We start from the raw sequence: 11,788 nt of genomic DNA on the forward strand, positions 1-11,788 counted from the left end.
CACAGGCTGACAAATCTCTGTTTATCAGACGCACCGACACTGAAAAGACTTACATTTTGTGTTATGTTGATGATATACTCATAACAAGTAACCACCCTGCACACATCACTAACACAATTGCATCCATTGAACATGAGTTTCCCATTCGCAATCTTGGCAAGGCAGAATACTTTCTCGGAATTGAGATAAGATATGAGAAGGATGGCATTCACATGTGTCAAGCCAAGTATGTGGCTGACATCCTAGACAAAGTGAAGATGATTGACTCCAAACCTACACTAACTCCCATGGCCACCACGCCAACACTTTCAAAAGAGCTAGGCATCAGTTTAAACTCTAAAGATGAATATCGAAGCATTGTGGGAGCACTTCAATACTTAACATTCACTCGTCCTGACATTGCATTTGTAGTTAACAAAACTATGTCAGTTCCTGCACTGTCCGACTGATGAGCACTGGAAAGGAGTCAAGAGGGTCTTACGCTACATTCAGGGCACATCAGACTTTGGGATAGTCATATCCATCAAACCAATAGATCACATTAATTGTTACTCAGATAGTGATTGGGGAGGGTGTCCTGATGATCGAAGATCCACGGGTGCTTTCTGTGTCTATCTTGGATCCAACATTGTATCGTGGCAGACCCGCAAGCAAGCAACAATAGCCAGATCCTCCACAGAAAGTGAATACAAGGCAGTGGCAAATGCCACGGCAGAACTCCTATGGTTCAAATCACTTCTCTCGGATCTGGGCTTTCCTTTACCCACCCTGGTTCAGTTATGGTGTGACAATGTTGGAGCAATTTATCTTACTTCAAATCCAATTTTTCATGCCCGTACGAAGCACATTGAGCTAGATTATCATTTTGTTCGCGAACAAGTTCACAAAGGATTTCTCAGTGTCAGATTTATTCCAACCGATGATCAGGTTGCAGACATACTCACCAAGCCGCTAGCTCCTGCTCGCTTCACGATGCTACACTCTCGCCTCTTTGTTCGTGCCTGCCATCGGCTTGGGGGGGTTAGAGATAATGTTCCTATTATCTCTCTAAATAGATTCTTATCTAGTTAGAGTTTCAATTTGTCTATATCCCTAGCTAGGTAGAGTTTCAATACTATTATACTTGTGTATTGTATTCCTATACAAACTACTATTGGCTCACTATAAATACAAGGCCTCTGAGCCATAATCACTAAGGTGATTCAAATCAATATTGTGCTATTACTTATCTCTCTCTATCTCCATAATATTCCCGTATATCAAACTATACATTCAACAATACTACATACAACAAATATAAACCAATATTTGGAGCCCTATAAGGATCAAACTAACCCTACTAAGGGGTGGAGCCGGCTGGGGGCTCCGTCCTTCTTATCCTTATGCGCGGGATCTTCCCCTGATCACTGGTGACCCTAAAAGCACTTCTTATAGCGGACCAAATCGCATGAGCAATAAAGCAACGGACGAGTAAACGAAACATCATTTCAATTGAATTTTAGCACAAAATGCAGCAAGAAATGTGATGTGATATCAAAAGCACAAGAGCATGGAACAAAGGAGCTTGGAGTTAAGGAGCCTAGTAGAAGCATGAGGGATCCATTGGAGCTGTCAATTGGACCTATGACGAAGAATCGTGCAAAGAAAGACCAACAAATGCTTAATGGACTCATCTTGAGCTTCTTTAAACAAGGAATGAATTCTAGCGAAGTCATTAAAGATGGTGTGTTTTTGTGTTGTATCCAAGCCCAAGCCCATAATAGTGATATGTAAAAAGGTTGATCATATTTTAAGAGAAGCTTTGGACTTGCATGTGTTTGGCATGTGCAAAACACATTGGGACTCATTAAAATTAATGCTATAACCTTATAGGTTTGATTGGGCTTATTTCTAGCTAATTAAAAGGCCCAAATAATGTTAATTAATGGGCTGAAATTGGGCTCTAAAGGACAAAAACGAATTTAATGTTTTTCCTTGTCTAATTAGGATTTCTTTTACCTTGATGCACTAGGATTCAACTTTCTTTTTAGTTTAGGTTTAGGTTTATTTTGTAGCCTATATAAAGGCTTGTATTCTTCATTATTTTCATCAATCAGAAATCAATATTTTTATGAACAAAAGTTCTTCTTTTCCTTTGGGAATTATTTTCAATCCGGGATTGAATTCTTTATTGTGAGCTTGAGAGACCGGGTCATCATTCTTGCAATATTATCTTGATCGTGAACAAGTATTTTGATAAGGTACTTGTGAATCGCCAAACACTTAGGTTCCAATTTAATTATTCGAAGGTGTAAGGTCAGATCTCCTTTCATTGTCTTTAATTCTTTGGGATTGGTTTGTTATCACCAATTTATGTTTGTTATTTGATTCTATTAATTCCTTAAGATAGATCGGGAAAACTTGTTGATTTGGTTATTATCTCTTTTTCATAACCAATATCACATCAATTGGTATCAGAGCTTTGGCTCTTAAGGAATTTGTTGTTTTTGTTTTGTTTGTCGAAATTAAAAAAAAAAAAAAAAATTACCCCAATCTAGAGTCTTTAATTATTGATCGAGTTCCTCATATCTTTGCATCTAGTTATTTAGGTTCTTAGTTGTAGCGAACTGATTATTTTTGGATTCTATTCTTACTAGCCAAACCCATTTATGTGTGTGAATTTCTTCAATTTTTTTTTGCATGCTAAATCATTAGTGCAAGTTTAATTTGTTAATCAATTCCAATCTAGTTTAAAAAAAAAAGGGAAAAAAAAAAGGAAAAAAAAAAAGGAAAAAAAAAAAGGAAAAAAAAAAAAAAAAAATCGGCTCATTGTTTGTACTAAAGTTACAAGTTTTCTAGAATTTGCATGCTAAACACACATTCTTAAAATTTCTTTCAAACATTTGTCTCTTCTTCGAAAATCGTCTTTTATTCTATTCTTAGTGTGCTAAACTTTGGTTATCGTTACAATATTAGTCTTCTTTGCTTCTAGTTTCTGCTCTACTTTATTTTGTCATTCTTTTGCTTCATTGGCATTTATATTACCCGAGATAATCCTTGTGATCTATCAAGATAATATAAAAGAGTGATTGAACCGGTTGTGAGGTACTTCTTTTACTTTCTTTTTCTTCTTTTCTTGCTTTAGACTAGATTTCACTTTTCTTTCATTCTTTATATATTTTGTCATGTCTAACGAACCTAAAAAGGACAACGTTAACGATGTTGATTCTAAAGAATGGCAACAAGCTATTGTAGGTGAGATGAAGAGGTTAGGGGCTATTGTGGCTGATTTGGTTTCAAACCAAAAGAAATCAAGCCAAAAGAAAGGAGGACGCGGGAGATTGAATTTTGATGATGAACTATCCGAGTCTGAAGAGGAGGAGCAGTTTGGATACCGAAAAAGGGGTAACGATCGAAAAGATAGTAATCTTAATGCTATCAAACTTAAAATGCCTACTTTTCGAGGAGCTAGTGACCCAGAGGCGTATCTTGATTGGGTACGAAAGGTTGAAACAATCTTTGACATACATGAGTATTCCGAGGAGAAGAAGGTGAAACTTGTAGTATCCGAACTAACTGAATATGCGGCTGTTTGGTGGGACCAATTAAAGCGCACAAGAAAAAGAGATGGTGATGAACCCATAAGAACATGGGGTGAATTGAAGAAGGTCATGAAAAAGAGATTTGTGCCGGCTCACTATTATAAGGAGTTGTTGAAAGAACTCCAATCCATGTCTCAAGGTAACCAATCTGTTGAAGATTATCACAAACAATTGGAGATGGCACTAATCCGAGCTGATATACAAGAAGATGAGGAAGCTACCATGGTTAGATTTCTCATGGGAATGAAGAGGGAGATTCGCAACCCTCTTGAGCTACAAACTTATTTCCACATGGACGAGATGCTCCATAAAGCGATAAAAATTGAGAGACAACTTCAAGAGGTTGAGAAAGGGAGATCAAAGTTCAAAGGCACTACTTCCACTCCATGGAAGTCAGATCCAAGAGGTAATTTCAAAACTAAATCTGAATTTAGCTCTAAAAGTGACCAAACGCCTCAGGTTGATTCAAAAGCATTTGGGAAGTTGCAAATTGGTGGAACTACTCCAAAATACAAAACTACTGAAAAACCCACAAGAACTCGTGAAATTGTGTGTTTTAAGTGCCAAGGGAGAGGGCACTATGCAAGAGAGTGTTCGAATCAAAAGGCGATGGTTATGAAGCATGGTGAGTTAATATCCGAAAGTGAGTCCGAACATGAATCAGATGATATGCCCACCTTAGAAGATTGTAGTGATATAGAAGAGGTGGATAGTAAAGGAGGACATGGAGTTAACTTAGTCACTCGTAGAACATTGAAGATGGGAGTGAGTGGTGACATTGAGCAACGAGAGCACATCTTTCATGCTCATTGCAACATACTTGGAAAAACATGCTTACTAATTATTGATGGAGGAAGTTGTTGCAACGTGGTAAGCAATGTGTTAGCAAGCCGATTAGGGATATCAACAATTCCACATCCCAATCCTTATCGGTTACAATGGTTGAATGATAGTAACGAACTCAAAGTTACTAAACAGGTGCTTCTGAACTTTTCTATTGGTTCTTTTTCTGATGAGGTATTATGTGATGTAGTACCTATGCAAGCATGTCATGTGTTATTGGGGAGGCCTTGGCAATTCGATCGATCAGCACTACATCATGGTCGAACAAATAAATTTACTATTGCTAAGGATGGGAAGAAGTATATTTTGCCACCTTTATCACCTGCTGAAGTGTTTGAAGATCAGCTCTACATGCAAAGAATGTTACAAGAACAATCTGTGAGAAGGGAAAAGGTTAAGGCGAGAGAAAATAAGAGTGATAAAATCAGTGAGGGTGTGAAGAGAGAAGAGGTGAGTGAAAAGGCATTAGTGAGGTCGAGAAATGAGGGTGAGAGGAGAGAAAAAGAGAGGAGCATTAACAAAAGCCAAAATCTATCTTTATATGCTAAATTGAGGGATGTAAAGCAAGCTGATTTTGAAAACAAAAATTTATTATTATTTTATTGTAAGAGTTTTTGTTTATCTTCTGTAAGTCAGTCTAACCTTCCTTCTAGTATTTCCCCTCTTTTGCAGGAATTCAAGGATTTATTCCCCGAAGAGATGCCTAATAAGTTACCCCCGATTCGAGGAATTGAGCATCAAATTGACTTTGTTCCCGGAGCACAAATTCCAAATCGACCAGCCTATAGAAGTAACCCTGAGGAGACAAAAGAACTACAAAGGCAAGTCGAGGAACTAATGGCAAAAGGGTTGATTCGTGAATCTATGAGTCCGTGTGCTGTACCAGTCATCCTAGTACCAAAGAAAGATGGAACTTGGCGGATGTGCATCGATTGTAGAGCCGTCAATAAAATCACGGTAAAGTATCGTCATCCTATCCCTAGGTTAGATGATATGTTGGATGAATTAAATGGGGCTGTTATTTTCACTAAAATAGATCTTAAGAGTGGGTACCATCAGATTCGCATGTCATTAGGAGATGAATGGAAAACGGCTTTTAAGACTAAGCATGGTTTATATGAGTGGTTAGTTATGCCTTTCGGTTTAACAAATGCACCTAGTACTTTCATGAGATTAATGAATCATGTTTTGAGAGAGTTTATAGGTAAATTTGTTGTTGTTTATTTTGATGACATTCTTATCTATTCTAAATCTGAGGCAGAACACATAGAACATGTTAAGGTTGTATTAGATGTTTTGAGAGAACAGAAATTATACGCTAACCTTTCTAAGTGCTCATTTTGCATGGAGAAAGTTGTGTTTTTGGGTTTTATTGTTTCAGCACAAGGAGTTTCTGTTGATATTGAAAAGGTGAAAGCCATTCAAGAGTGGCCAACGCCAAATTCAGTTACCGAGGTGAGGAGCTTTCATGGCTTGGCGAGTTTCTATAGGAGGTTTGTGAAGAACTTCAGTACCATTGCCGCACCACTAACCGAGGTAATAAAAAAGAATGTTGGCTTTAAGTGGGGCAAAGCACAAGAGGATGCTTTTGAGATGCTTAAGGCAAGACTAACTTCTGCCCCCGTTTTAGCACTTCCAAACTTTGATAAATCGTTTGAAATTGAGTGTGATGCGTCGGGAGTAGGGATTGGTGCTGTTTTAATGCAAGAGGGTCGACCTATAGCCTTCTTTAGTGAAAAACTTAGTGGTGCAACCTTAAACTATCCCACTTATGATAAAGAACTCTATGCATTAGTTAGGGCTTTGCAAATGTGGCAACATTATTTATGGCCTAAAGAGTTTGTGATCCACACCGATCATGAATCCTTGAAACATCTTAAGGGTCAACAAAAATTGAACCGAAGACATGCCAAGTGGGTGGAATTTATAGAGACGTTTCCTTATGTGATTAAGTATAAGCAAGGGAAGGAAAACGTAGTTGCTGATGCATTAAGTAGGAGAGTTAGCTTATTGAATGTGATGCATGCTAAGTGTTTAGGATTTGAGTATATCAAAGAATTATATGTTGATGATCTAGACTTTGCATCTATTTATAAAGCTTGTGAACTTACTGCTTTTGGAAAATTTTATAGACATGAGGGCTACTTATTTAGAGATAATCGATTATGCATGCCTAAATGTTCACATAGAGAATTTCTTGTGAGGGAAGCCCACGGTGGAGGCTTGATGGGGCATTTTGGGGTTGCTAAGACTTTGGACATGATTTCTGAACATTTCTTTTGGCCTCATATGAAACGTGATGTGGAAAGAATATGTGCTAGTTGTATTAATTGTAAGAAAGCTAAGTCTAGAGTTATGCCTCATGGTTTATACACTCCATTACCTGTGCCGAATGAACCTTGGACTGCTATATCCATGGATTTTGTGATGGCTTTACCTAGGTCTAAGAGAGGTAATGATTCCATATTTGTGGTTGTAGATCGCTTTTCTAAGATGGCACATTTCATACCATGCCATAAAACTGATGATGCTATTAATATTGCTAACTTGTTCTTTAGAGAGGTTGTTCGTCTGCATGGGATGCCAAAGAGTATAGTTAGTGATAGAGATCCTAAGTTTTTAAGCTATTTTTGGAAGACTTTGTGGAATAAATTGGGGACTAAACTGTTGTTTTCTACTTCTTGTCACCCTCAAACTGATGGTCAAACCGAAGTAGTAAATAGAACTTTAGGACAACTTCTTAGGGCAGTTATTCAAAAGAATCTTAAGTCATGGGAAGAATGCCTACCATTTATTGAGTTCGCTTATAATAGGGCTATACATTCATCTACTAACTTCTCACCATTTGAAATTGTTTATGGTTTTAATCCTTTGACACCATTAGACTTGATCCCTTTGCCTGTTGATGAAAGGAAAAGTTTAGATGGAAAGAAAAAGGCAGAAATGGTGCTTAAGTTACATGAACAAGTGAAACAACAACTGGAGAAGAAGAATGAGCATTATGCAAAGCAAGCTAACAAGGGTCGACAATGTGTTCTATTTGAACCCGGTGATTGGGTGTGGTTGCATATGCGCAAGGAAAGGTTCCCCGCTCAGAGAAAATCAAAGCTACATCCTAGAGGCGATGGTCCATTTCAAGTAGTCGCACGAATTGGGGATAATGCCTACAAGCTCGACTTGCCAGGTGAGTATAGTGTGCATGCAACTTTTAATGTGGCTGATTTATCTTTGTTTGATGTAGGAGATGAAGATTTGAGGACAAATCCTTTTCAAGAGAGAGGGAATGATGTGATATCAAAAGCACAAGAGCATGGAACAAAGGAGCTTGGAGTTAAGGAGCCTAGTAGAAGCATGAGGGATCCATTGGAGCTGTCAATTGGACCTATGACGAAGAATCGTGCAAAGAAAGACCAACAAATGCTTAATGGACTCATCTTGAGCTTCTTTAAACAAGGAATGAATTCTAGCGAAGTCATTAAAGATGGTGTGTTTTTGTGTTGTATCCAAGCCCAAGCCCATAATAGTGATATGTAAAAAGGTTGATCATATTTTAAGAGAAGCTTTGGACTTGCATGTGTTTGGCATGTGCAAAACCCATTGGGACTCATTAAAATTAATGCTATAACCTTATAGGTTTGATTGGGCTTATTTCTAGCTAATTAAAAGGCCCAAATAATGTTAATTAATGGGCTGAAATTGGGCTCTAAAGGACAAAAACGAATTTAATGTTTTTCCTTGTCTAATTAGGATTTCTTTTACCTTGATGCACTAGGATTCAACTTTCTTTTTAGTTTAGGTTTAGGTTTATTTTGTAGCCTATATAAAGGCTTGTATTCTTCATTATTTTCATCAATCAGAAATCAATATTTTTATGAACAAAAGTTCTTCTTTTCCTTTGGGAATTATTTTCAATCCGGGATTGAATTCTTTATTGTGAGCTTGAGAGACCGGGTCATCATTCTTGCAATATTATCTTGATCGTGAACAAGTATTTTGATAAGGTACTTGTGAATCGCCAAACACTTAGGTTCCAATTTAATTATTCGAAGGTGTAAGGTCAGATCTCCTTTCATTGTCTTTAATTCTTTGGGATTGGTTTGTTATCACCAATTTATGTTTGTTATTTGATTCTATTAATTCCTTAAGATAGATCGGGAAAACTTGTTGATTTGGTTATTATCTCTTTTTCATAACCAATATCACATCAAAATGACATGAAAACTGCATTGCTGAAGCAAATCATTGGTAGCCAGTTTCCCAAGGACAACCTTCCAACAAATAATAATGAACAATTTGAAGGAGGGAGAAAGTCCTTCCAAATAACCTATGACTAGTGAACCTCAATATTTTTATGGCTGATCGCCTGAAAGATACTTTTAACGAAAAATATCTCATTATTGCAACAAATATCGTTCAGCTCACTTGTAGACTGAACCTCTGAAATAGTTGTTGCTAATTGATTACTGATAATGAGTTGGCTCGACCAGCCGGTAGGCGACAAGAAAACATCAACCAAATCACCAAGAGAACATTGCTTCGTTGAAGGAACATTGTACGGAAAAAATCAAAATCGCTATTCAGAAACAAAATTCTGAGTTCATACCCATCAACCAAAAAATTTGGATTTAACAAACCAAATGTTGGTCTTTATAGAGCAGTCTTGATCACATGCACACCTTAATGAGCATGTGGAATTTTCTAATCCACCGTTAGATCTAAGTTTATTAGAATCCTAAGGCGGAGATTCAAAGCATGCTTAAATTTAATAAGCCTATATCTAACGGTGAATGAAAATTCATGCTTTACATAGATGGAAATATGAGAAGAAAGCTGAGTTCTTTTTGGCAGAGTTTATGGAGCATAACATCATTCAAATCTATAACAATTTTATAAATAGCTATCTATATTACTTTTTCAATGCTCAGATAGCTATGTCAAAAAAATTATGCGACTTTTTCTTTTATAAAAAAATTACTTTTTGGGTCTCTATAAACTAGAAGCAATTGGATCCATAATGCATTTCATCTTAGTTGTTATATTATTTTCATGATTTCTATTAGTATCAAGGCTATTATTATTTAACGAGAATAAAAAAACAATAACAGTGCCATAAAAATCCTATTAAGAAGAGCAACATATTTTGTCAAAATAAAATAATAAAAAAAAAGTTTTCCCTGACAAGTTCCCAAAACATGCCATCAATAACTGTTGTTTTCATTTACACCCTTAAACCTAGTAAGTTTTGGCTATTGGCACCCTGAACGTTTTAAATACCTATCACACACTTATAGTTGGCATTAAAAACGTATCACACATTTGTAGTTGGTTTTAAAAACCTATGACACACCTAAAGTTGACTCATTCGGACCTTTTGCACAAAAAAATCCTTGATTTGTCATCTTTGACAGACGAGGTTGTTGTGCGTGCTATAGAATGAGCCAACTTTAGGTGTGTGATATGTTTAGATGTGTGAGATAGTTCTGTATGTTACCTCATACGTCAAAGATGACATATCAACAATTTTGTGTGCATGAGGTCTGAATGAGCCAACTTTAGGTGCGTGATAGGGTTTTAATGTAACTATAGGTATGTGATAGGTTTTTAAAACCAACTATAAGTGTGTGATATGTTATTTAAAAAGTTCAGGGTCTCAACAGACAAAACTTACCAAGTTTAAAGGTATAAATATGCATTAACCCTTAAAAATACCAACATTTAAAAATACCAACATGTATTATTTATTAAATTAGCACCGGCAAAGATAATATTATCTTGAACTGAACAATCCCAAACACCATCCTCACCAAAAGAAAAGTAGCAGCAATGGTCCTCTCCATCTCAGTCATCGGTTCATTTGCATTTTCGTCTGCCATTGTTTCAGTGCTTTCGTCTGTTTCTGAAAGGTCTGAAATTGAAATGTCTGTTTCTGCCTAACCAAATATTATAATAACATAAGATGCTGTTTAGAATGAAAAGTTAAAAGCAGCTTGGAAAAGCTGAAATAAACATCGACACAATATTTTAAATGCTTATTTAGGCCCCGATGGACTGCATATAAAAGGCTGAATTTTACAATGAAAATTCACCAAATTAAAGTTGAGAGATAAAAAGTCAAAATTTGAACAAATATAGGATTAGAAATATGTTTTTACCTATATATCTATTACCATCCTTTTTTTAAGGTGAAAAGGAACTGATATAGTTAAATTGGCTATAACTCAACGATGTCTACAAGAGATGATCATCAAAAACCGAATAATATCTTTTAGTTATAACATTAAAACTAACAAATTAGAAGGGTTTATTATAAATTAATAGAGAAATTTACAGAAAGGAAGCATAAATAAAAAATGAGGAAGCGTATGAAAATCATAATAATATTATCAATATTGATTAGGATGATATCAGATATAAAAGGTGAAGAAGCTGCTGCACCTGCTCCTTATCCTATACCATCATTAAGGAATAGTCATACAATGTTAATAAGCTATAAAGTCCATGTAAAGAATGATCTAAATTATGATATGTTCTTACACTGTCAATCAAAGGACGATGATCTTGGTCGTAAATACGTATATCCCCGACAAAGATTTATTTGGACGGCAAGGATTAATTTCTTTCGAACTACTTTGTTTTTCTGCCATATTTCAGTACCAAAACATATAGATTACACTTTTAATGCTTTCATAGCCCCCAGAGATGAGTATTTCTGCAGTAAATTTCACTGCATGTGGTCAGTCAGATACGATGGTCTCTATTTTAGCAACGACGGCTTTAATTGGTTTAAGAGATTTCCTTGGTAACTCCAATTATCGAAAAGTTCCGCGGTAGATCACGTTTAATGGATCTGATAATGTTTGATGTAAAAAAAAAAAAAATTATAAGGAAAATCATAATTTGTTTTCTTATTTTGTTGGGTTAATTCATTTTAGGTTTTTATCAACAATTCCATCTTCTCTTTTCCTGGTTAATTCGTCCCATAAATTATATTATCTCTTACTATTAATTCTTTTATGATTAATTAATCAAATTTATTTATACTTGCACAATTTTCTTATGTTATTTTACCTTTTCTTTTACTGTTAAAGAATTAAATCATAAAATAGAATTTCATGTTCGTTTTCATGATCCATAAAAAAATTCTTTTTTCTGTGGAAAATCATTTCTCCTAAAAGAGTTTTGTTATATATATATATATATATATAGGTTGGTGTGTATAAGAAATTAAATATATAAACATTTCTTCTTTTCCATGCTAGATATTTTACTTTTGCTTTCCAAAATAAGGGATATCGATCACGGCTTCATCGGGTCTGCTTCATGGCCTAAGAGGGGTTTTGCTTGACGGTATTGCGACTAATATT

General features: G+C 35.7%; 1 protein-coding gene across 1 annotated transcript; it reads left to right on the forward strand.

Moving 5' to 3' along the window:
* The first annotated feature begins 3,164 nt into the window (after positions 1 to 3,164).
* Positions 3,165 to 11,255, forward strand: LOC136217370 (uncharacterized). Its single transcript, XM_066003969.1, has 9 exons — positions 3,165 to 3,272; positions 3,513 to 4,670; positions 5,097 to 5,358; positions 5,806 to 6,422; positions 6,555 to 7,327; positions 7,481 to 7,608; positions 7,666 to 7,767; positions 10,833 to 10,996; positions 11,115 to 11,255. Exons 1-9 carry the CDS (start codon positions 3,165 to 3,167, stop codon positions 11,253 to 11,255), a joined length of 3,453 nt encoding a protein of 1,150 aa, XP_065860041.1.
* Positions 11,256 to 11,788: the final 533 nt, after the last annotated feature.

This window comes from Euphorbia lathyris, chromosome 2 (assembly GCF_963576675.1).
Source record: "Euphorbia lathyris chromosome 2, ddEupLath1.1, whole genome shotgun sequence".
NCBI lineage: Eukaryota > Viridiplantae > Streptophyta > Magnoliopsida > Malpighiales > Euphorbiaceae > Euphorbia > Euphorbia lathyris.

Bases quoted from the DNA above. Each gene is read 5' to 3' on its own strand.
- LOC136217370 (XM_066003969.1), top strand. From the start codon at position 3,165: ATGTCTAACGAACCTAAAAAGGACAACGTTAACGATGTTGATTCTAAA. The intron at 3,273-3,512 runs GTTTCAAACCAA...GACATACATGAG, and splicing joins GGGCTATTGTGGCTGATTTG to TATTCCGAGGAGAAGAAGGT. The intron at 10,997-11,114 runs GTATATCCCCGA...ATGCTTTCATAG, and splicing joins ATGATCTTGGTCGTAAATAC to CCCCCAGAGATGAGTATTTC.